We start from the raw sequence: 27,115 nt of genomic DNA on the forward strand, positions 1-27,115 counted from the left end.
ATGCAGTTTAATCAAGAGCGACAGGATATAGGGGGCAGCCCCAACCCCTGCAGAACCCTCCATAGCTCCTCCCTAGGTACTAGGTCAAAGGCAGTCTTCAGGTCAATGAAGGCCAAGTAAAGACTGCCCTTGCCCAGCACCATCACCTTCCAATACAGGAGCATCAGCCTAAAGGCCTGTTCGATCGTCCCGGTACCTGAACGGAATCCCGCCACCTTTTGGGAAGAGTCGATGAGACTAATGGGCCTGTAATTAGCGGGGTTGTCCCGACACCCCTTTTTGAATATCTGGACAACCTCTGCCCCCTTCCAGGAATCAGGTACTGGTGCGCCCCCCACGATTGCATTTAGTAGCATATCGACCAGATGCCCCTATTCCTTGGGATCGGCTCGTAGCAAGTCACCTGGTATCCCATCCGGCCCAGCTACTTTTAATGGAACCAGGGACTTAATTACGGCCTCCACCTCCCTCACGGTAAAGCCATCTAACACACTAACATTTGCATCATCCCCCAAGGAAAAAGACTCACTAAGGTCCCCTTCGGGTCGAGAGTACAGGGCCTCGAAGTGGTTGTACCAGATCTGAGCGGGGATATTACACGTGACCAGCGATACATCTGGCCTATTCCTAGTTCTGACCAAACTCCAGAAACCCCTTGCATCCTTTCCCTTACTTGCTACCAAGAGGTCTTCCCAAAACTTCTCCTCCCACTCCTTTTTCGCTACGTGTTACTTGTAGCCGTTTGCAGGTACCGGGAGGGGCGCCCGTCAAGACGGGACGTCCTCCTTCTGCGCCTATTTCGGTCTCCTCGCGGTCCTGGATGTCAATACCGTAGCACAATTACATAGCAAAAACCTTTGATTAGGAAGGGGCTTGCAGCAGGCTTGCTTGGTCTGATAGATGGATAGATAACTCCAGATCCATTCATACACAACCCCACAGAGGTGCACACTCATACAGATGCACATATTAATCTTCACACTCACACAAATCTTGTACAAACTCCCAAATGGATAACTTCAGTCCATGCATGTACAGACTCATAAAGGCGCACATCCATACATATAAAGACTCACACACAGATGCATATAAAATCTCACAGTTGTGTAATTCCAGACTTATGCATATACATACACAATGCACACATGTATTTACACACTGACAAATGCCACCAGACCTTGTGATATACATTCTCATAGGCAGGCATTCACTTATGTAGGTACAAACTCACAGCCAATAAATCCAGATTAAAGCATACATAACCCTCAACCTCACATGCACGTAGACACGCACATGTATTTGCATATTCTGTGTCTCAAAGTCCATAAATGCAGACACACACAAGCACTAATCCAAGCCCATAAAAAGACAGACAAATAGATGCGCAGACATGCATGCACTCCCAAAGATAAGTCGAGGACCATCCATACATGAACATACACTGAGACACGTACACCTAAGCATGAACATATACACACACACACACACACGCTGGTACGTACTCGCAGCCCGACAATGACACACCTGCGCACACATGCACACACCGTGAAAGTATAAAAGTAAAACCTTAGGGTCAGAAAAGTAATTCTTGTTTTTATGTATTTTAGGACGAGCCCTTGGCTGATTTCAGCTCCAATATCCAAGTGTAGTGACTCCGGTCAGTATATTTATTTGGGGGGGGGGGGACATGACCCAGTCTGTAGGGCGACTCACCAGCCTCTGTGTGTCGTGAACTATAGGAGGTCATAATAAGACATGGGCACAGACATATACAGAGACACAGCACTGACTGCAGCCACTCACCCTCATCGTTTTATATTGTTCCTTGTCCTTGACTTTATACTCCACAAAATATTTTTCCTCTTTCTTCAGAAGACGCAGCCACTCTTGAAGTTTTACCTGCAGAGATGAGAGTGCAAAAAAATAAGTGTAGATCCGTAGAGTGCGGTCTTACTTACAAAACAGAGTCACTACAGTATCTGCCACATGTACCCAAATGGTACGTACCAGTCATACATTAATAATGTAAGTACAAGCTACACAAGTCAAGTCACAAAGAAAGTTTATTTGGACCGTTTGTCTTTAAACCACATAAAAACATGACATTTTATATAAATATTCTAGAATAATTACAAATTCATCATCCCACTCTGTTCTGAGAGCCTGATTTTCATATATTTCCTCTCAATTTTGTCAAAAAGCTCCATTCATCAATTGTATACACACCCATATGTCACATATATATTCCAAATAGTAATAAAAACCCTGTTTTAAAATATTTTAAAAGGATACAAATGTCACTAAAATCCCTATACATCATTGCTTCAACCTAACTTACAGCCAGTCATTTCCTATTCCATAAGAAACCTTTTTACAGCCTGCATATACTTCGCAACTGCTATTGCAATTTCAAGATTTATCATATCAGTGAGAAGTTCAATTGCTTGTATACGTGGCCTAGTACCATATTTTAAGAAATGTGGGCGTAAAAACTGTTTTCGCTGAGCTAACAATTTTTAACAGTTCATTAGGATGTGTAAACCTCTACATGCAAAACTTTGAAGAAACACACATTTACGGCGATAACTATATCAAAGACAGTATCATACTATACGTTAGATATATTGACGATCTATTTATGATCTGGAAAGACACTAAAGATTCCCTACAAACCGCACTGACTGCACTGAATACCAAGGACGAAAGGATACAACTAACTTGGCAAATAAGTGAAACTGCCCTTTCCTTTCTGGATGTCAGCATTAAAAACACTAACCATGGATTCACAACAGACTTGCATCGTAAACCCACGGACCGCAACAATACCTTACATTACACTAGTTTCCACCAGGGATCACTCAAAAAACATCTTCCATACTCACAAATGCTACGAGTTAAACGCATCGTATCTGATGAAACTACATTCAAACAAAGAATCAAAGAAATGCATGACCGATTTGCAGAGAGGCTACCCTGAAACTGTCCTTGAGGATGCAATTAAACGCACCGAAGCAACTAACAGACAAGAAATAAAATTAAAAAAACACACCAAAAGACCAACGTATGGTACTCGTATCAAAATTCTCCACGTCTAGTGCTACGTTTAAGAAAATCATCCTCAAACATTGTCCCATCTAACAAATGGAACCTGACTTCAGAGACATTTTCAAAACACAACCTCTATTTGCCTACACTCGCAGCAACAATATAAAGGAAATATTGGCAAAAAAAACTGAAACCGTCAAAGAATACAAAGGAACCCGCCCATGTATGAATTGCAGTAACTGTAATTGCATCATCAGAGGCAATAACATCGCGCATCCCATGAAAGGCCACAATATCAAACTCAACGTCAATGCCACTTGTGATACTTCAAACTTAATCTATGCCATCAAATGTCCTTGTGGAAAACTTTATGTAGGAAAAACAGAGAGAAAAATCAAAATGCGTATTAACGAACACAAGTCGAACATTCGTACCAATTATGATAAATCTAACGTGGCCGCTCATTTTTTTTAATTCAAACATACCATCGCCCAACTGAAATTCATCATCTTAGAAACCATCACAAAAATCGAAGGAAGAGACAATCGTAAATTCCTTCTAAAACGGGAAATGGAATGGATCTATCGTCTTCAAACACTGAAACCGCTCGGACTTAATGACCGTACAGAATTCAGCTGTTATCTGTAAATGTGATACATGTATTGCTCCACAATGTGTCCTTATGTATAATTTTCCTGCATCTTCTAGCATCTTTCATTCACATTAGTTTCTTACCTATCACCTTTTTCCCCTACCTAATATGGTCTCCACATTAGTCCATCTTTTATTTTCAGTTTCGTTCACTTAGTGTGTTTACGTTTTCATTAGAAAACTTACTTCCCGTGTTAGCCCGTTTTTTATTTTTAGCCTTCCTCACCCGGAGCGTCAACCCATTGTCACATGTTAAATATCCTATCACACTCTTTCACGTAACTCCACCCCGAGAGCACACCGGCAGCGTTTATCTGCGACAGCGTTCGCGCTACTAAGTAAGTTTTTCACCACCGTTCCTGATTTATGCCGATACCCGTTCTTCAACGAATTCAGAACTAAATAACTCCTTCAACCTTTTTACTTTTTTTAGCCTGCAAAGCCCCTAGCGGAGTTCCGCGTTCCGTAAGTTATGGTTAATACCGCATCCCCACGCTCACACTTTTTAGAATCCTTAAGCACAGCCGAATCACATTCTAACCCACCACCAACGCACTTCCCTTTCACATCATGGTTTGGTGACGTTTTTTTTAACCAACGTTCTTTTAATCACGAGCACGATACACACTGTCTTAACCTCATTTGCTCAATTTTATCCAGCTGACTGCTTGTTATATCTTCTTCGTTTTCAATACTCCTGGACAAAGGGCTGGAGTAGCCCGAAATGCATTGGAGTTCAACCATTTGGAATCTATTATGATTTGAATCGTGAAACGATTTGATTTTTGTGATATGCCTCCAATATCATGAATCAACAATAACTTTATAAAAAATGAAAGAAACTTACAACTAACTTTGGAGTCTTTAATGAACCCCAAGGAGTGCCTCTATAACAGGGATGCATTCACACTCTAAGCGTGCACCACTCATGAGAAGTGTAAACTATTACATTTCATACCCATCCTTCATGTGCATTTACCATCAGGTCGCATCAATTCTGTTTTTATTTTACCATTTATCTAAGCAGGATTGATACCAATTTTCAACCTTTGTACTTCCATTCTAAGCCATTGGTTAGGTAGTGTGTCTAGATAATGGTATCAGATTTCTTTCACCCAACAATTTCTCATAAACTTCACAGATTCTTTCTTTCTCAGGTACTCCATTTCGATCAATCTAGACGTCTCCTTCCCTAAAGATCTGAGTACACTCTTTGTTTCATCTATATGCAGTTTGTGGATCGATTTTCACCATCAACTATTCACAAATGGTGTTAACTTTCTTTCTTATCGCCTTGGCCCATTTTAATTCACTATGCTGAATCTCTTTTACACACCATTGTGACACTTTCGTATCTACTCCTATCCCCAAATGTTTCCAGAATCTAAGTAGACCCACTTGCACCTGTACATTCCATGAAGTCATTCCTAACTCCAATGTATTTCCTGAATCATTGATGAGCTAGGAAGTAACAATAACGATTTTATGCATTTACGCTCCTCGCTATCCCAGGTACTTTTACTGCTTAGGCTGAGAATTTCTGCTTCATACTGACGTTGCGGGTATTCATTGCATTGTAGGCCTTCAACAATGGCCTATGGGACATATCACAATAACTGCAATTAAATTTTTTCAGCCACAGGATAATTGCTTCCAATTCACTTTTGGGCTAGCACTTCTGTCAGTCACCAGAGTAGATGGCAGATCTGCTAAAATATGGCAAAAAGAAGGGGGGCAAGTACACAGCCCTGTCTTAGGCCATTATTATTTGCTAATACCAGCCACACACATCCAGATTCTAAGCACCAGCCCTAAGTATCACAGAGAAGGACACAGACGATGGTGTCAGTGTTTTGGCTCCGTTCTTGAATGTGTTACATCTACATCTCATTGACTGAATAAACATATCAGAACCTCGTTCTAAACAGGTGCAAGCCACATGCAGGGTCTGTGACAGAGAACAAATACAGGAAGAGAGTAGGTACCAACCCCAGGCAGGGTCTGTGACAGAAAACATACACAGGAAGAGTGCAGGCACCAACCCCAGGCAGGGTCTGTGACAGAGAACAGACAGACAAAGAAAGAGAGCAGGCACCAACCTCAGGCAGGGTCTTTGACAGAGAACAGACACAGAAAGAGTGCAGGAACAAACCACAGGCAGGGTCTGTGACAGAGAACAGACACAGGAAGAGTGCAGCCACCAACCCCCGGCAGGGTCTGTGACAGAGAACAGACACAGGAAGAATGCAGGCACCAACCCGAGGCAGGGTCTGTGACAGAGAACAGACAACAAAAACGAGAGTGTGTGTACCAAACATATACATGGTCTGTAACAGAGAACAGACACAGGAAGAGAGCAGGTACTAGCCTCCTACAGGGTTGGTGACAGAGAATAGACACATTGAGAGAGCAGTTACCAGAGTCCTACAGGGTCTCCGACAAAGAACAGACAGAGGAAGAGTGCAGGCACCAACGGCAGGCAGGGTCTGTGACAGAGAACAGACACAGGAAGACAACAGGACAGCAACCAGCCTCATAAAGGGCCTGTGACAGAGAAAACAGGGAGCCAAAGTGACAGTAAGCACATGCCCCATTTGTGCTTGCCACAGCGAACAGACAATCATAGCAAGAGAACAGGTGCCAGCCTCATACAGGTGTGTGAGAGAGAACAGACAGCAGGCACAAAATAGAGTAGAAGACAAGAAACAGGCAGCGAGAGAGGGTGAGCGCAGACATCAAGCCCTTTCATGGTCTATGACAGGAGTCAGACTGTTGTCTGCTGAGCGAGTCTGCAACAGAGCAAGTTCCAGCCTTTACAAGGTCTGAAGCAAGAATCAGACACCCGCCTCTTACAGGGCCTGCAACACAAAACAGGCAACTAACTCATAAAGGGGTCTGTGACAAGCAACCTGCCAGACTGAGAGAGCAGACACCAGCCCTTTACAGGGTCTGCAAGTCGGAGCAGGCACCAACCTAATACAGTGCCGCGGCTGAGAACAGGCAGGATTAGTGAGAGAGCAGGCAACATTCTAATGCAGAGTCCGCAACAAGGAACAGGCAGCCAAGATAACAGGCACCGACCCCAAGCATGGAGTATGGCAGGATGGCAGCAGTCAGATTGAGACTGTGAACTGTACTGTCAAAGGTTTAGGCGCAGTGTCCATGTGACAAACTGCTTCCATTTTACTATCCTGACCCAGGATATCTTCTCATGGAGGGGACCCGCACCAGGAGCCCCCCTGCTCTCAAGCAGAGCAGACTGAGGTCCACCCAGAGTTGTCCTGCTTTTAACCCAAATGGATCTTCTTCCAACGACCTGCCCATGACACTACTTAAGGTTTGTGGCAGCCGAGTATATAGTGGAGTAGATGTTGCCTCTAACTCAGAGGAGAGTGACTAATACTACCTTCTGACTCTGTGTAGTATGTCATTTCTGGACTCCATCTGTATGTATGGCATGTGTAGCATACATGTTGTGACACAGATCTGTATAGCACTCTATTGCTATGAGGAGGGCCTCAGTGCTGTCACGCTCCGGTCTATAGGATGCAGTGCATGTGGACATGTGCGGTGAGGTTCCCATGTGCAGCGATGGGGACCTCGATGTGTGTGAAATGCTTTCTGTTGTAGGGAGTATCAAAGTCTTAGTTGTAGTCAGTGCCTCCAGTCCCCTTCTCGTTGTCTCACCCGGACACCCTCACAGCTCCTCAAACTCCTATCCTATATTAGAAGGTTTCAAGGCCTCGTACTGCTGTCTGTCTTGAATATCTGTCTTGAATGGAGGAGAGATTGTTTGGGGTTCACCTACAGTTTCAAAGGCCCCCTTCAAAGATTTGGGGTGCAAATTTAATCTGATTGGACAGATGGATTTCAGCCAATAATCCTGGGACAGGATATAAACTGAGCTCTACTGCACACCCGATGCTCCTGCTGACATCAAGGAGCTCTGCACAGCACTGAAGAGAAAGCCAAGGCGAGAGAAGGGAATCCTGGGTGCCTCCCTTCTGCAGGTAATGTAATGTAAATTGGAATTTATAAAACGCACGGCTTCTCAGAAGAATATCCCGGCGCTAAAAATACCTCATGACAGAATACTAAACTATACTAAAAGAGGGAGGGGTTTTCGACTATTGCTGAATTTAGCCAGGTTTTCAGCCTCTTCCTGAAGATGAGTAAATCATGCACCTGTCTAAGAGACCATGGCAGGCAATTCCACAGACGGGAGGCCTGTAGAAGGAAGGAGAGGCCACCATTGTGGGCAAGGGAAAACTTGGGAATAATCGCCTGCTGTTGCTTCGAAGACGATCTCAAAGTTCTACCCGGGATGCTGGACTCTATTGCAGGACCGGAGGCTTCGTATTATGCTTTCTCTTTCATTTATTGCTACACACAGCAGCCAATAAAATTTTGTGTGACATCAAAAACTACATTTCCCATGATGCAAACAACACATCACATCCTGTCATAGCCCATGAGAGCCAGTCAATACCGGATATCTTCCTCTTTCTTTGCTGCTCACACAGCCAGTTAAGTGCATTTACTCAATACTTATGATTATGCTAATGTATTACTCGATACATATATGTATTTGATATATACCGCTTGAGCGTTATTCTACGCATTGTCGCGCTGATTTTTGCTGTGTTTGCACTGTTGTTTATTGTTATTGCCACTTTTGGCTTCCAACAGCTTTGTTCTGTGTTGGTCGGCCGACCGCGACACGCCGCGGTCAACGGGGGTGTGCGCACGGCTTGCCGATGCGTCCCTGCGGGGCCTGCGATTTACTGAGCAGTGCGAGCATCGCGCACAGGGTTTCCTCGGTTGAGTCTCTCTCGATAGGCGAGAGGGGTGCGTGACGCTCCTGCGGCGGTCTTCCCCAGCTGATTCACCCGCACGGCGGGTCCTTTGCATACAGCGGCCGCTGCGGGCCGATTCCAAGTGTTAAAAATCACCGGTACCAACCCGCCGTTGGCGGGGGTAATATTGATATAATTTTGAGCATAGAAGCCCCCCTCATTGGCCGGAAGCGCTCGGAGCTTGTTTTACTTTCACTTTTAGTCGGTTTCGATGTGCGTAGCCCAATTGAGCTGGGTTTTGATAGGATTGGGCTATGCACATCGGTACTGCCCGTTTTTTATAGGTTTTCTGGCCATTCCACCTCGGATTCTTTCCTGAGCAGAACCCCTACACTTGGCAGGCTGCTAAAACGCTGGGCCTGGAGGGAGCACACCTCATGGGTATTCTTTTCACTGCTCTTTGCTCCATTTTACGCCCTGAGGTCTGCAAGAACTTGGCTACAGCTTTGGCTGAGGAGCTAGGTACCTGGTGATTGGCTTGTGCTGTGGGTTGGCTCCCCCAATTACTCCTATCAGTATTTATTATTTACCTCATGAGCAGGTCCATTTATAAATTTGGCTCCACCATGGAGGATTGGGTTACCTATGAGGAGGACGATGTTTATGAAGAGGAAGTGGTTAATCCTTCCATTGAGGAGAATACTGTTGAGGCCCTGGATGCCTCGGTCCAGGATTCCATCAACAAGCCCCTGGAGAAGACAGTTCCGGGAACTGTTCAACAAGCATTGACAAGAACATGGCAGCGGCGCACTAGCTTGCCGCGGTGCTTCAGGTCGATCCCCGCAGGACAGTCCCGCTGAATAGATGAGTGCGCGACCGCGGAGGCCCTGAATGAGGCACTTTTCCTGAATTGTGTAACTGCAGATATTGAAAATATCTTCGCTTACTTTTAACGGATCCCGCTCTTCATTTTTCCGTCCCGATGGTGGTTGCCTGGCGAAGCGGCTGGTGTGGTGCAGGAGTCCTCTTTCCACCTCCATGCTCCCTTACTCTCGATTTCGACTGGAGGGTATGCAGCGAGGAGGACGGCTGCGGGTGCGGCGGCAGAGGTAACGGGTGTAACGGGGGAGTAGGTGAGGCTTCAGCGACCAAAAGTAAGTTGCTTATTTTTGCCCAGAACTTTGGAATCTGCTATAGTCAGAGCAGTAGTGAACTGAGTGGGGAAGATTTTGAAGCTATCTACACTCCAAATCAATCAGGATTCAGCAACAACGTAATATCTCCCTCAAATCCTGCTAATTCTACTAATAAGTGTTTAAATACATTGGGCACTTTATTTAGTCTGAGGATCTGCATAGCCGCCCTGGAGCTCAGAAAAGGGAAAAGATTGAGGAACCTCTTTTTTTCTCCCCCCAAGGGGTTAAAGACAGCTTTAGAGCCTGTAAGACACACTGCCGCGGATATTGAAATAAGCCGGGTTTCTCCTTCTAAGGGTGAATCTCACGAAGTCCCCCAATATTCACAAGCACCTGCTCTTGCCTCAACAGTGGAGGGGTCTCTTGGGCAGGAATTGGTTAACGTCAGCTCTATCAGTCAGGAACTGCTAGAGATCACTCTGTCTGATTTGAGTGGTAACGCGGTCAGGGTAGGGGAGCAAGCACAGTCCCTTCTTGACAAGAATACGTCAGTAACATCTGGTGCATCTTATGCAATTAATGACTTACCTAATACTCCCAAAAGCGGAGCTAAGTGTGGTCGAAGTCGCCGACAGAAAAAGAAGGTAGAGCTCAAGAAGGTCGGAACCTTAGAAGGGGGGGCAGAAACAGGAGAAGTAACTAAAACACTATCCAAACAGAAACCCTCTTCATATCTAAATACCGAATTCAAGTCTAAAGCCTTAAGTGTGAGGGCTAAATCCAAAGCAAAAGAAAGTTTTAACTCTAAGGACACTAAAGTATTACTTCCTGCAGGTTCTAAGCTAACACCTTCACTTCGCGCCTATTTTAAAGCCATTCCTCAGATTATACACCTTTCTGAAGGCTTAAAAAGTCAAGGCATGGCATCGATATCGGTGTAAGGATTGCAGGCTGGTTCCACAGGAGCGTCAGGAATCCGAAGAGTAATCCGCAGCCTTCCCCTACGGTCTTCCGACTCTATCAAGCACTAGAGTACGAGAGACACGCCAGGGGAAAACAGGGAAACAAAACAAGGAAAGATGGGGGAAGACAATGATGATTGATGGTACTCTCCAGTAGTGAATGCGATGGTGTCTCTACGGAAGGAACCGGAACAAACAGGTAGGCTGTAATGACAAGAGGAAGTCAACAACTCTAGCTCTAATCCAGTAACTAGAATATACCAATGTACAGATACAACCATATCACATACCCCATGTTCTTATTATGTAGCAGAGGTAACATGTGAAGGTGAAGACAATGGCACAGCGTCTGGAGCTATAACAGGGATGACACAATAGGCTGTTGAGCACCTGCAGGTGAGATGGTGTTAGGTACGATAACGGCCAATATAACTCCCTTCTTACATCAACTATAATGGACCAGCCTTCGAAGACACTTTCACTACTGTGTGGCATATAATGAACTTTCCACCCAACACTTCTGGAGATATCTTACACAGTGTATCACCATCTAGAAGAACCAAAGCAGAACATATAATCCATATACATGTATCTATTGTACTAATAAAAGACTGGTAGCGCATGTGCGCTCTTACCGCGATTCTTGGTAGTGTGGAATATGCACCCACCCTGATCCACGCAAGAGTGCCACCAAATATCAAGGAAATAGGGTTCCAGTATTATCTCAGCGATAATGGCTGATGTTCTGGAAATAGGGAATAATAGGGACTAGGTGGAAACAGGATAGGGACAGGTAAATAGTGAGGGAGCAAAACTAACTAACTAGCTAAGAAAATAATAACCGGGGAATTTACCGACACCGGACAGCGGAGCTAAGCCCGGCCGCCGGGTGCAGTACACAAGTAGTTGAAAACCAATAGGGAAAACAATCCCCACCGGATGGCGGAGCAAAGCCCGGCCGCCGGGTGGAGAATGCAGCCTGCGGACAATTAGAGAAGAACCCTCTGAAATGAATCCCACCGGACGGCGGAGCAAAGCCCGGCCGCCGGGTGGAGAACACAACCAGTGGATGACAAGGAAGTACACTCCGGCGCTGTGTACAGGCTCTCTATCAACACCGGAGAATGCTGTGCCCGGCCGGATGGCGGAGCTAAGCCCGGCCGCCGGGCGAGGCACACGGAAAGGGGAAGAGGGGGATAGGCGTTCTCGAGGTACGCCGAAGGCAGCGGAACACTGCCGACCAATGCTGCGTAAGCGTCTCCCGAGATAGGAGAAGGCAGGGGACGCATACGCTCTACCAGCAACGGAACAGGAAAGCTAATCAGGAACTGCTAGGTCAGGCAACAGGGAATAGACGGAACCGGAAACAAGGGAAGCTTGACGCTAGAACGTGAAGCGTCGTTCCCTGTTCCCTGGTTCTTTAAATATCCCGTGTCTTAAAGGGACAGCGTAGGGGAGACCCGAGGCATGACAATCGGATTCCAATACTACATCAGTGGTAAAATCATTCACATCAATGGATATAGTATTATCCAAAGAGTCGGTTCAAGACGGGAAATTCCCTGATCAAATAATCGACTTTGCTAAAGCTACCGATGTAACCTCTGGTGAAGAGGCTAGTTCGCGAGGATTACTAGATCCAGGAAGAGAGCCAGACCAACATCAGTCACAATCACAGTTGTTCTTGGAGCAGCAATTGAGAGAACTTCAATCCCCCACTACAGCTTTTTTTCAAGAGGATGAAGAATCAGATTCTACTGATTTGGGTGCTGTTGGTGGTGCATCTGGGGGGCCATTTGAAGATGCCTCAGCAATTTCGGTTCAACCCGAGACTAATTCCTTACCGATCCCTCCTCTAATATCTCAAGCTCCGTTGACGGCAGCCTCTGTACTAGAGATGTTCTCAGCCCTCACTAAGGAGATAAGGAAAGGATTTGCTGAGTCTGCAGCCAATCAACAAGGGTTCAAAAATTATTGTGAGTCCCTCGACAGTAACATCGAAAACCTCACCATAAGAACGGGAGTATTAGAGGAAACAGTAGGTGTCCATATAGTTTATCTGGATCAGGCAAGGCAGGATATAGTCAAACTCACAAAGGAAGATCTGGCCCCTAGTGAGAGGATGGAGACCTTCGAGAATAATGCGAGAAGAGAAAATATCCGCATTTTAAATGTCCCAGAAGGCTCTGAAGGGTCCGATATAAAGCAATACATCGTCTCACTACTGAAGGAAGCTTTGCCATTAGAACGTACTACCGAGGAGTTGTCTGTTGACATCCAGAGGGTACATAGAGACCCCTTTAGGCTTAATCCTCAGGGTTCTAAACCACGAAAGATTTTGGTAAACTTTCACACCTACGTTTTAAAGGAACGTATTTTGAATTTGGCCCTGAAGCAAAAGTCTTTGTCTGGGAAGGGCTTTACTTTTTTGATAAGATCTGACCTGTCCCGAATAACGCTGGAAAAACAGTGGGAGTTTGGCAAACGCCTGGATACTTTCAGAAGATTGGGGGCAACGGCCCAGCTGATGTTCCCGGCTGCTCTAAAAGTTATGCATAATAATAAGATGTATAACATTAGGTCAGTACAAGCGGCAGATGAGTTGTTAATGGATCTGGGTAAAACAGCCTCTTAGGGCAAAAGTATAAAAGTATAATAATGATCCGAATACCCAGTAATGACTCATAAATGGGCTTGGATGGAAGGAATCTTGGTATAAATCTTGATTATAGATAGCTCCCCCTTTCCCTAGCACTAAATGGACTCAATAAGTTTGATGTTTGTTTTTTCATAGTCCTAATTTTGATAATAATGATCAGTGGTACATATCTCCACATGTGGCTACATGTGTTAAAAGGAAACAGAGAGGGATTGGATAAGAAAAAAAAAAAACTGGAAAAAAGACATAAAAGAAAGGGGGAAAAGGGGAATGATTAAAAAAAAACCCACAAAGAAAAATTAACACAAAAATCATCTTATTCATTAGGTTCATTTAGGTCTATTTACCTGAATAGTTAGCGGTTGGACTTTTCTGTAGGGGATCAACCGGTGGGGCACTATCTACTGGGACTATGTTCCGGTTAGATAATGCAAGTGTTCTTCACAGGGGGGGGGCTCTCAACTCGAGCGGGTGAGTGCACAGGGGTGGAAAAAACATAAAATGTCCTCAATAACCAGTTTGGAAATTTTTGGAATAGCAATTCTTGGTTTATACATTTCACATATCTTACATATCTTACTTATAATTGTTGGGTACAAACATTTAACAGTTTTACAAACGTATCTTTTTGATGCAATATTAATTGAATTGTCCTACCAATTAAGATGAGTAGTATAAGTCTCCTTTCCTGGAACATCAATGGCCTGCGCACAAAGCCCCGTGCAAATAGAATTCTACAATATCTGAAAGAATCGGCAGTGCAGGTCATGGTATTGCAGGAAACCCATCTTACGCATACTGAAATGTTGGAAATAATTAAAAAGAATAGATGGATTGTTTTTATGGTCACTACCACACAAACATCCCATACGAGAGGGGTTGCAATCATTTTTAAAAAGGGAGCCAAAGCCAACTTAATCTCAAAGGTTGTGGATTCTTCAGGCAGGTGGGCTATTGGGACAGTTCTTATTGCTGGGGTTTCGATTACAATAGTTGGCTATTATGGTCCGAATCAGGATGACCCCACGATACTGGAAACAATTTTTTTGAAGTTACTATCAATAACAGGACCCATTATCTTAGCCGGTGATTTTAATATTGTCTTGGACCCCATCCTGGATAAGTCTCCCAGCAATCGCTCCAGGGTTTTGTCTAAAACCAGATCCCTTCTGTTAGATGCCATGAGACAGCAAGGGTTCGTCGACGTCTGGCGACAAAGATCAGGAAACCAACAGGGGGTCTCTTATAGGAATTATAAGTATCACCATAAGTCTAGGATAGACTACATTTTAATGACCCAAAGACTGGTCGATTCAGTTAGAACAATAGAATATCTCCCGTCACACCTCTCAGATCATTCTGCTGTTAAATTGGTGATGGGTCTTCGCAGCAAAAAAACCTTGACGGTTTGGTCCTTTGATCATTCCTTACTCACTAATGAGGAGGACATTTCGTTTTTAAAAACAGAGACACGTAATTTCTTTCTATCTAATGAAGGAACTGCATTGGATAAAATTATCTGGGATGCATATAAGGCAACATTGAGAGGGTTGATTGTCGCCAAAGTAGCCTTCCAGAAAAAGAATTACAACGAAACGATCTCTTCTATAGAATCAGATATGGCTGCTATCGAACGGGAAATAGATCTAAGTAATAGATCTTCAAGGTCAATATTAGACCCCCTACATAACAAACTGGCGACCCTGAAGGGGACCCTGGCATCGACTCTGAGTTTGAGAATCCAACAGAGGTGGGAAGCCAGCAAGTTGGCCCACTTCGAATATAGTGAAGGTGCAGGCAAACTGCTGGCCTGGGAGACCAAAGTAGACCAGGTCCGGAACAACATTGCAACCATAAAAATAGGTACCACTAATCTCTCTTCCGATGATGACATCAGGGAGGCATTTAGGGAATTCTTTCAGGCTATTTATAAAGAAGACAAAGTGATATCGGTTGAGTCTGTCAAGAGCTGGTTGGATAATATCACCTTACCTTTCCTCTCTCTGGAACAATCTCAATATCTGGACAGCCCCATTACTGAGAGTGAGGTGATATCAGCTATTAAGAAATCTAAGAAGGGGAAAGCATCGGGTCCCGATGGCCTTCCGGCTGAGTTATATAAATTCTTAGACTCAGAGATTGCTCCTTTTCTTACAAAGTTGTTTAACCAAATTCTCTTAGAAGGTATGTCTCCTCCAACATCTTGGGATGGTGCCTCTATTACCCTTATCTTAAAACCAGGTAAACCGAAGGAAGAATGTGGGTCATACAGGCCAATATCTATTCTGAATGTGGACTATAAAATCTTTACCACGGTTTTATCATCAAGATTGGCCAATATCGCACCATCGGTCCTTCATCTGGATCAAAAGGGATTCTTAAAGGGAAGACAACTATATGAACTGACCTTTGATCTAATTGGTGCCATAGATATAGCAACATCTAATAACCTCCCACTGGCGGCCCTGACGCTGGACGCAACCAAGGCCTTCGACAGGGTGAATTGGGTTTACCTGTCGGAGGCCCTGGCCAAGTTTGGTGTGGGGGGTGGTTTTCGTAGGGTGATCAGTCTTTTGTACAGCAATCCCTCGGCATCTCTCCTCGTTAATGGAGAATTATCAAGCCCTTTTTCTATCACAGGGGGAACTCGACAGGGCTGTCCACTCTCCCCCTTACTTTTAGATTTTTACATCGAACCTTTTGCGCAATATTTAAGGGAGGAGCTCGCCATTAAACCTTTTCATTATCAAGGCTGGATGAGGAAGGTGGCATTATATGCCGACGATGTACTTATTTTAACATCAGAGGCCGTTACGGCTCTCCCTGCCATAGTGAAGCTGGCTAGCGCTTTTGGACAGGTGTCGGGGTATGAGATAAACGCAACCAAAACCGAAATGCTTATCTGGAATGATGAGAATCCACCTATAGAACTTCATCCCAGCACCTCTATGCGTTACTTAGGTTTAACAATTGTAAACGACATAAATAAAATAGTCCAAGTTAATTTATCCACAGTACTTAAAGACTGTCGTAAGCTTCTTCAATCTTGGTTACATCTCCCCCTCTCATTAATAGGTAGGGTTAATCTTATCAAAATGTCTATTCTCCCAAAGATTTATTTTTTATTTAATACCATTCCCTTATATTTTGATCAAAAAATCTTAGCTAAATTTCAATCAAACGTCTCTTCTTTTATTTGGCACAACCATCTTCCACGTATTGCCTGGAAAAAACTAAGACGGCGACGTGAAAAGGGAGGGTCGGCGGCTCCAGATTTAAAAATCTATGCTTGGGCCTTTCAATTATCCCATTCAAGGATGTTGTTAAAGAATCCTGACTCCTTGGGGGTGGGTATGATGTATGCAGCAATGTTGGAGGGGGAAAATATCAATCACTCTAGTTTTCTTTTTAAGTTTGGAAATCCTAAGTTTTAAAAAAAAATTTAACTGAAGATCCTACAGGGTCTTGCACGAACATGGGCAGAAATCATGAAAGCTATAAAAGTAAACTACTTTTGTGAAAAAACCCCGTTGTGGGACCTACCCGAAAGTCCGGTTTGGCTTGATGACATCCTGGCAGTCCCTTTGAGGGAGGCGGGCATGGAGGTTTGGGGGGACCTTTTCTATGAGGGAGATTTATTTTCATGGGAATATTTGCAAGCCAAGATTGGTCCTAACTTTTCACGCTTCAAATATATCCAGATTTATAGTTGGACAGCAGCCTATAAAACATCTCCTGCTAATAAAAATAAGTTCAAACTGGGTGGACATAGCCCCTTTATCTCCGATCTACTAAGCAGAGGGCCAGAAAAGGAGGAAATATCTAGATGGTACAACTCTATAATGGAGGAGGTAGATGGAGACTTCGTTTTACCAGAGTCAGTATGGGGTTCTGTTCTGGGGGATGTGAACTTACAAACACTTTGGAAATCTTCTTTCGAGCTCTTGTGGAGTATCGTCAAGCCATCATGGCTTCGCAGAAATCACATCTTTACCCTTTATAGGGCGTATTACTCCCCCTCTAGACTTTCTAAATTTACAGGAGGTCAGACAGTGTCCTGCGCAAAATGTGGTCAAGTTGCTGCTTCGGATACACATATGTTCTTGGAATGCCCGATACTAACAGCTTTTTGGCAGAATATCAGCAACTGCCTCACTGAGTCTTTAGGAAGACATGTCACAATGGATCTGTCCTTGATTATCTTTGGAGTGTTGGAAGGAGTACAACATCTACCTAAATGTTTAGTTCTTTATTCCATCCTGCTCGCAAGAAGAGAGATCTGCAGGAAATGGAAGGACCCCTCACCTCCTACCTTTAGAGACTGGCAAGACTCTGTATTGCGGACATCAGTCATGGATTTGGCTAGATCTGGAAATCGCAGAAAAAGGGCATTTTGGCATCTGATAAAGTGGTCTCAGTGATGTATTCGGGTTTTTTTTTTTTTTTCCCCCCGAGTCCAATGATTGATCTCCTAAGGTGCTCTTTGTCTCCAGCACCATTGGAACAGCTGTTATCCGGTTCATGCCCGGCTCCTATATGGCTGCCAAAACTACTCCGAGATCTGCTGCGGGATGGCAGATTAGGATCTAGTGCCTCTTCGGATTACGGTGGAAGACTGTGGGATAGATGGCCTTCAAGATATGTGTCCCTACCAGTTTTAACTGAGTCAGCTATTCTCCGTTGATTCCTTTTTGGCACTGGTCTAAACGGTGGTTATGAGGACAAAAAAAAAAGCATTGACAACTGCTTTAAAACCTATCACTAAGCAGTTGGAGAAATTTGCTAAGCGCCATGGGTTCACTTCGCCTGCAGCCCCTAAGAAGGACGGCGCGGCTTCTGGTTCTCAAGCTGACTCCTGGCTCCATTCCTATACCTTGTCCTCACTGCCTGCCCCTGATCCCAGTAAGTCCAAGGTTCCGGACACTGATACTGATACTGACTCTACATCCACTGACACCCCTGACGAGTCTCCTCCCAGGAAGAAGACTAAGAAGTCCAAGAATATGGAGCCCGCTCAATCTGTGTCCACTCCCTTTACCTTTAACCCTGCAGACATTGATCATCCGAGATCCTCTGATTGGCTGTCGGCAGTCGCCGTTTATATACATGACCACCTACGTAAGAGTTTCGACAAGGAGGTGAGGAATAGACTCAGGTCTGAGTGCCCTAGGCCACATATTGCTGATAAAGTCGCGGAAACATCCGACATAGACTCTAGCATGTTGACCTTTCTCAAAAAATTTGCGACGGATCCTAAAAAGGGCATTGATCGTGCCTTCAGGGGGCCCAGGATAAGCTCCTGGATGTTGTGGGGCCCCTGGCCAAAATCTTGGAGATGGCCCTGGAGGCACAAGAATCTGATACAGGGATGGATCCGCATGTTCTGGCAGGCTGGTCCCAGAGGTCGATATGCCTCTTGGGCAACGCTAATTGCACAATCTCCACAGAGCGTCGTAAGTCCCTCCTTATGAGGATGGACTCCAACCTCACCAAGCTGGCAGCGGCGGAACCTGGGCCCCTGGCAGACAGCAATTTATTCGGTGAGCGTTTTGTGAACGACGTGGCTATTTACGTGGGTACATTCACGACTCTCGACGAAGCCTAGTCGGGAATAAAGAGAGTCTTTCAGGCTGGTGTTTTTAACAGGGCCAGACGAGGCCGGGGACGCTCGTTTGGCCGCCAGTCTTACCACGGCCCCCAGAGAGGCGACTTAGGCCGAGGTAGAGGCGATTGGGATTCCACCCGTGGGGGAACGTTCTACCCTACGAGGCAGCGCTTCAACAAGAGGCGTTTCAACAGGGGAGCCTACCGTGGTGGCTTCCAGGCCACAGAATCTCAGGTGAGTGCTCCAGACACTACCCCACTCCCTTTGGGGGGTCATATTCGTTACTTCTTTCAAAATTGGGCTCAATTGTCTCAGGATGCTTGGATTTTAGAAACTGTTCAGGGTTTTCATCTAGGTTTTTTTCAGGTCCCCTCTCAGGACAGACGGCCCAGGCAGCTGTCTTTTTCCCCAAACAGAATGCGTTTTCATAGATTCAGAAATTGAAGAATTGCTGCAGACACATGCGATAGCACGTTGCGACGAGGGCCCTCACGGTTTCTGCAGCAATATTTTTCTGGTTCAGAAGAAGGGCGGAGGTTACAGGTTGGTACTCAATTTGAAGGATTTCAATCACTAAATGGTTTACAAACACTTCAAGATGGAGGGTTTCCATCTCTTGGCGGATCTTCTTAAACAGGGGGACTGGATGGTCCGTCTGGATTTGAAGGACGTCTACATATCTGTTCCGACATCGGAGGTTTCTGCAATTCCAGTGGAGAGGCCGGTGGTACGAATAATTGGTCCTTCCTTTTGGACTTTCCTCGGCCCCATGGTGCTTCACCAAGGTGTTGAAACCAGTGGTAGCCTACCTCAAAGAGCAAGGGATTCGCGTGATAGTGTATTTAGACGATATACTGATCATGGTGCAGTCGCCAGAGATGGCGGCACAGCACCTGCGCATGACTATTGCTACATTGCAAAATCTCGGGTTTGTAGTCAATGAAAGCAAATCCGTACTGTGTCCATCGCAAAAAATATATTTTCTGGGTTTTGTCATAGATTCTCACGCGGCTCAGTTGAGCCTTCCCCGTTCCAAACTGCGCGACATACAGAAGGAACTACGCTCTCTGTTGTCCAAACAGACAGTCTCGCTGGGAGCCATCGCCAGGATAGTGGGTCTCCTGGCGTCATCTATTCAGGCGATCTTCCCGGGCCCCCTTCATTATCGTGCCCTTCAGAGATTGAAGATTCAACACCTACAGAAGGGTCTCTCGTACACAGACCTGGTTCCTCTGTCATCGGAGGTCCGCCAGGAGTTTCAGTGATGGCTCAGCTACGTGGAAGCATGGAACGGTCGGGCCATTTTCGGCTCCCTTCCAGACTTGTCATAGAGTCCGACGCCAGCCGTTGGGGCTGGGGGGCGCGTTGCGGAAATATTTCCACAGGATGAAGGTGGTCCCTCCAAGAACTAGACCTCCATATCAATTGCCTAGAGCTGCTCGCCGGCTCATTCGCTATCAAGACTCTGTCACCCAAGAAAGTCTCATTTTGCATCCTTTTGAGGATGGACAACATCTCGGCAGTTCGTTACATCAACAAACTGGGAGGCACAAGATCCTCCATGTTAGTAGAGATAGCAAATCACTTCTGGCACTATTGCCTAATTCACCAGATATCGGTCATAGCAGAATATATTCCGGGCCAGTTGAACGTGGTGGCAGACTAGCACTCACGCCACCTCAAAGACTACAGTGACTGGCAACTCCAGCCGCAGGTGGTTCATTGGTTACAGACAATCTGGGGGCCATGCCAGATCGACATCTTTGCGTCCAGGTTGAATCGGCAGATGTCTCAGTTCTTCAGCTGGAGACCGGATCCGTTAGCTCTGGCAACGGATGCTTTCACTCAGGACTGGTCTCAGTCTCTGAATTATGCCTTACCCCCGTTCATATTGATCCCTCGAGTGTATACACAGATAATGCGACAGAGGGCGGAAGTGATCTTAGTGAAACCCCTCTGGAAGTCGCAGCCTTGGTTCCCAAGTCTTCTGGAGGTGAGTTTCGACTTCCCCAGGAAGATTCCGGAGACCCCGATGATGCTCCAGGGCCCTCATGGAGAGATGCACCCGATGGTAGTGTCAGGGCATCTGTCCCTGATGGCCTGGAGACTTTCCGGCAGCGTAGGCAAATGCAAGGATTTTCGGAGCAAGCTTCAGCCTTTATCAATCAAGTTTGGGTTCCTTCCACCAGAAAGAGATATACTTCAGCCTGGAAAGGCTGGGTTCATTGGTGCGTTGAACAACACGTGGATCCCATGGGGACGGGATTACCCTGTTTTGTGAACTTCCTTTCACTGAAAGCTTCGGAGGGGTTAGCATATCGTTCCGTTAATAATTTTCGTACCGCAATTTTGGCGGGTCATTCTCAAATTGAAGGTAAACCTGTAGGTATGCATCCGCTTGTTTGTAAGCTTCTGAAAGGTATTAAAGTAGCGAATCCGCCCAAACCTAAATATACTTCCTTATGGGATGTCTCTCAAGTTCTTTCACTATTCAATCTTTGGCCCCAAAATGACATGTTAACAAGGAAACAACTCTCCGCCAAGTTGGATATGCTGTTATGTCTTGCGGCATGTAGACGGACATCGGATGTCAAGGCTTTGGACATTACAAGTAGAGTCTTTACTCCGGAAGAAGTCTCTTTTAATATTACTGCGAGGACCAAGACAATGTCTAGAAGTGTTGATTATCATGCTTTTCCAAGTAATGTTAAGCTTTGTGTGGTGCAATGCCTTAAGGCCTATGAACGAGGTCTATTCGGCCTACAGGTGTAACGCAATTATTGATTGCTTTCCAGAAGCCATTCAAACCTATTACTGCGACTACTATAGCCAGGTGGTTGAAATAAGTTCTGCAAGAGGCGGGTATTGATACTCAAGTTTTTGGGGCGCACTCTGTTCGTGGCGCCATGGCCTCTAAGAGTTTCATGTTAGGATCTACTGTTCAGGAAATTATGCTGATTGGTCTTCATAATCTACTTTCAAACAGTTTTAGTATAAACCAGTGGGTGATATTTCCTCTGTAGTGTTTCAACATTGTTAAACTAGCATAATACGAAGCCTCCGGTCCTGTAATATAACAAAAAATTAGCTAGCTATCTCGCCAAGAATTTTCAATTCTATTAAGGACACGGAGGTGAGGATTATCCCACCCGGTTATATTACATATATTGTAATATTTTGCCCACCCATGACTTTATAGTCTGTATATGCAGAATTTCCGGGCTTTATTTCTCATTCTTCCAGGTTCTGAGGAGAAGATGGACTAAATATGCTTCCTGTTGAAAAGGAGTTCTTTCCAGTTGGCAGTTCTTCCACGTTGGTGGATGTTTTTGTTGGACTTAAGTTATTCTATGGACTTACTGTTCGAAGCAAAGAAAGAGGAGGTTATCCGGTATTGACTGGCTCTTATGGGCTATGACAGGATGTGATGTGTTGTTTGTATCATGGGAAATGTAGTTTCCGATATGTCACAAAATGTCATTGACTGCTGTGTGTAGAAATAACTGAAAGAGAAAGCATAATACTCGCCTCTGTGTCCTTAATAGAATTGAAAATTCTTGGCGCGATAGCTAGCTAATTTTTTACTCTCTTTCTTATATAGGAGGCACTAGTGTCATGTAAAGCTTTGAAAGCCAAAACCAACACTTTAAAATGAATTCTCTTTCGGATCGGCAGACAGTGTAGGGCTTTCATAGGGGCGGCAACCTGCGCTCTAGGGCCTAACAGGAGAATCACCCTGGCTGCCGCATTCTGAGTCACTTGAAGCCGGTTCAATAGATATTCTGGGAGGCCCAGATACAAAACGTTGACGTAGTCCAGCCTCGAAACAATAAGAGCCTGGACTACAGTTTCCTATGAGTGACAGGTAGTAAGGGAAGAAAGTTCTTAAGCATTTTTAATAGGCCAAAATATGTCCACACTACTGTTTGGATCTGGGTTTTCATAGTTAAATTGTCATCTAGCTTTATCCTCAGGTTCTTGACTGTGCTCACTGAGGTAACAGGGGGAGACATGTCTGAAGGCCACCATTGACGCCAGACGTCACTGGCAGAAGACCCAAAGAAAATGATCTCTGATTTCTCAGGATTGTACTTTAATTGGCTCAATCTTAGCCAGGAAAACACCTCTGTCAGACAATTGTTAATCTCATCTACCCTGAAGTTAGTACCCTTTTTGCAGGTGAACAGCTGTTGGGTATCATCAGCGTATGAAATTTTTGTTGCGCCTTGTAGCTTCTTCTAGGTGGGCCGGGGGGGGCATGCATAAATTAAAAAGTGTCAGGCTCAAAATCGAGCCCTGTGGAACCCCAACCTTCATGGGAAGAATGGTGGCAGCAAAAGGAGGAGACCAAATTATTTGCTGTTGGGCCTTCAGAAAGGAAGCATACTACTTAAGTACTGTGCCACCAAGTCCGCTCTCCTGAAGTCTCTGCAGGAGACGGTCATGGGGCACGGTATGAAAGGCCACTTTTATCTAATATCTCTTTTATTGCCTTAGAAACTTCCAACTGGGCTGTCTCTATGCTGACGTTTGCTCTAAAGCCAGACTGGCTATAATAGAGCATATGTTTAACTTCCACATATTCTGTAATGACTAAATTCACATATTTCTCCAGGGCTTTTGAGAAAAAAGGGAGTAATGATATTGGCCTATAACTTGAAGCGACCAATGGGTCGGCCGAAGGCTTTTTTAGCAGAGGGAGAATTTTTGCGTTTTTCCATCTGCCTGGCACCTGCCCCTTTTCCAGCGAGTCATTGAGGATCAAATTGGCAGCAGGGTTGGTAATCCCTGCTACAGAAGCCAATACTCTGGCTGGACATGGATCGGCGGGAGAGTCTGATTTCAGGGCTTTCGTGATCTCAAAGATTTTTCCTGGGGAAATGGTGGAAACTCCCTAAGAAATGACCCTGTCACAGGGGGGCCGGGAGAAGGTAGGCACTATACCCCAGGACTAAGGAAGAAACTCTGTGGCTGCTGCTGAAGGACGCCGCCGAAGAACCCCGGAGGTGGACGGCCTATGAGGAGAGGACTCGTCTGGATCACTTTGAGCCCGCAGCAGTGTTCAGAAACTTGACATGAGGAAGTTGGAGACTCCTAAACTGCCAAGATCAGGCCCTGTAATCACTGTCCAGCATGACATGCATTCAAGCATTCATCCTGTAAGGGGTCCCAGACCAAGTGTGCCTTGAAGCTGTAACTCTAGCACACCTAGCCCAGCATTTGCTGGCTTCTCTGTGTTTGATGATCGTGTGAAGCTGGTGAGTCTTACTAGACGACCTTCACTGCCAGAGCCATGGGCGCCGATGTTAATGTGCACCCATGTGCCACACCCTGCATTACTGTACCTCTGGGTCTGCACATCTTCTGCTATCTAGCATGACCGTGCGTGCCACACTCTGCATTACTGCACCTCTTCTGCAGTGTACCATGACCATGAGACCGTGTGTGCCACACCCTGCATTACTGCACCTCTTCTGCAGTGTACCATGACCATGAGACCGTGTGTGCCACGCCTCCATTACTACATCACTTCTGCTGTGCACCATGACCATGAGACCGTGTGTACCACACTGCACCTCTGCGCCTACACCTCTTCTGGTGTGTATCATGTCCATGAGATCCTGTGTGCCACGCCCTGCATTCCAGCACCTCTTCCGCTGTGTATCATGACCATGAGACCGTGTGTGCCACACCATGCATTGCTGCACCTCTTCTGCTGTGTACCATGACCATGACCATGAGAGAGTGGGTGCCACACTCACCTGCATTACTGCACCTCTGCGTCTGCACCTCTTCTGGTGAGTATCATGTCCATGAGACCGTGTGCCACACCCTGCATTACTACATCTCTTCTGCTGTGTACCATGACCTTGAGACCAAGTGTGCCACACACTGAATTACTGCACCTCTGCGTCTGCACCTCTTCTGGTGTGTACTATGACCACGAGACCGCGTGCTACGCCCTGCGTTACTGCACCTCGTCTGCTGTGTACCATGACCACGAGACCATGTGTACCACACCCTGTATTACTGCAACCCTGCGTCTACACCTCTTCTGGTGTGTACCATACCAATATGTCTGTGTGCCACACTCTGCATTCCTGCACCTCTTCTGGTGTGCACCATGACCATGAGACCGTGTGTGCCACACCCTGCATTACTGCAACTCTGCATTACTGCACCTCTTCTGCTATGTACCATGACCATGAGGCCATGTGTACCACATCCTGCATTACTGCACCTCGTCTGCTGTGCACCATGGCCTTAGGAGCCCCTGAGCTAACCCTGTATTGTTGCATCAAGTCTTGTGACACTGACAAATGTGTGAGCCTGGGTGCGACACACTGCCCTACCCATTAAACCCTTTGAGTCTGTCTCTGTATCCCAAAACACCCACATACATATGACTTCTGATTTTCTGCAACTGCTTATGTGGTGCAAGGTGCACACCCTCTGATCTCGGGGGGCTGACAGACACCCAGTGCGATCCTCTGCAGTATCTTACATAGGTCTCACTTTGACACTCACTTACAACTCGCAAACGTATCTCATGCTTATGGTCAGCCTCCTCCAGGGACCCGCGGAGACCCACTGAGTGAACAGTAATCCTTCATTGATCACAGACATACCGTGCCCTCTCTTCCAGCCCCTTCTATGAGGCCCAACTAACCTGTAATCCTAAAATTCTGATTTAAATACCGTGTATTCCTTTGTGGGACTCATAGCATGTCTTTATTAGGGAACGCTGAACACCCCCTCACATAACTTGTGCTCTTGGACAACCATCTTTATGGGACCCACAAGGTGCCTTTGATCCCTGAACACCCCGAGTCTCCATCAGTGTATTCACTTGTGAATCTTGAGCACCCACACACACACACCTTTTGCTCTTCTGCAGCTCCCTCTATGGGGTACACTGCATGACTTGTCACCTCTGAAACCTTCCACACATAGCTCCTCGTGGTCTCAGGCTGCCTCCTTTATGGGGTTCACAGAGGGCCTTGTGATCTCTGAATTCAGACGTCTGAGATCTTCACGTGTAGTTCTAGAACACCCCCACACACACACCTTGTGCTCTTTAGCAGGTTCCTCAATGGGGCTCACAGTGTGACTTTGCAATCCCTCATTGGCCATACACATACCTTGTGCTCCTTTGCAGCCTCCTCTACAGGGCTTGCTAAGTGATTTCTATGGTCCTTGGACTCCCGGCACACCAAACATATCAGCCTCTGATCCTCTGCACAGAACAGCAGCAGTGCCTGGTTATGTTTCTCACACAGATTCTCCCCCTGGGGCATCACTGGGGGCAGATGAAGCTGTTTTGCAATGTCCACCATGTTACCCAGTTGCCTGTTGGGTCGGAGGCTTTTCCTACGAGATATCTCCCTGCACTGTGGACAGGGGAAGTTTCCATCTCTTCCCTCCCAGCTCTGTGTGATGCAGGAGCGGCAGAAGTTGTGTCCACAATCAATAATCATCACCGGGTCAGTGAAATATTCCAAACAGATGGAACAAGTGGCCTCTTCCTGGAGGTTCCCCAGCTGAGCTGCTGCTGCCGCCGCCATGCTGCAGGAAGTGAAGGTAAGTTTCAGTTTCTCTCTTTGTAAAGTGGCTGTGTCTGTGCGTCTGCGCCCCTCACGTATGACCTGGGACTTCCGGGTTCAGTAACATGAACCCGGAAGTAACTGTAACTGTTGTAGACAGTCACGGAGCAGGAGGTCTGACTCCTCTGCTGCGTGTGATTTACTTCTAAGTTTGACACTAGTATTTACGCGTCATGTGGTTATTATATTTCGAGATTCTGTGAATGCAATAACTGGAGCTTGAATTAAAAAAAATGTAATTCCTCTGTGTTATCTTTAATACGTCAATTCGGCAAGTTTGCTTTTTTAATCATTTAGGAATCACAGAAACCGTTCTGAAATCCTTTCTAAAGTGTCTTCTTCCGGTAATTGCTATTTTAATTTCTGGTGCAAAGGCTGAAAAATACATACTTTTACTATATTTCTCAATGTTTCTACTGGCCTTACCACAACAATTGTGGTCATGCCGGTAAACTAGTAGTTTGTGTGTAGGGAAGAAGACATTGATGCCTGTTATTTCCTGTTCTGTATTTCATTGACGCCTAAATTACTGTTGCCTACACTGAATCTGTTCTGAGAGGTACCGGAAGCTTGCACTGCCGATGCCCCGGAGAACCTGTTCTTTGTGCGAGGGAAGCTTGCACCGCTGATATCCTGATGTACCTGCATGGTCTGGGA

At 45.7% G+C, this 27,115-nt stretch overlaps 1 protein-coding gene across 1 annotated transcript in view; it reads right to left on the reverse strand.

The window, feature by feature from the left end:
* LOC144754208 (E3 ubiquitin-protein ligase TRIM39-like) overlaps positions 1 to 26,495 on the reverse strand; it is a 266,530-nt gene extending 240,035 nt beyond the window's left edge. The window contains exons 1-2 of the mRNA XM_078641793.1: positions 25,997 to 26,495; positions 1,804 to 1,899 (exon numbers count right to left, since the gene is read on the reverse strand). Of these exons, the coding sequence (XP_078497919.1) occupies positions 1,804 to 1,899; positions 25,997 to 26,419 (519 nt within the window). The 5' untranslated portion in view covers positions 26,420 to 26,495. The remainder of the gene's footprint in view (positions 1 to 1,803; positions 1,900 to 25,996) is intronic.
* Between the last annotated feature and the right edge of the window lie 620 nt (positions 26,496 to 27,115).

The sequence above is a fragment of the Lissotriton helveticus genome, chromosome 5_1 (genome assembly GCF_964261635.1).
Source record: "Lissotriton helveticus chromosome 5_1, aLisHel1.1, whole genome shotgun sequence".
NCBI classification, from domain to species: domain Eukaryota; kingdom Metazoa; phylum Chordata; class Amphibia; order Caudata; family Salamandridae; genus Lissotriton; species Lissotriton helveticus.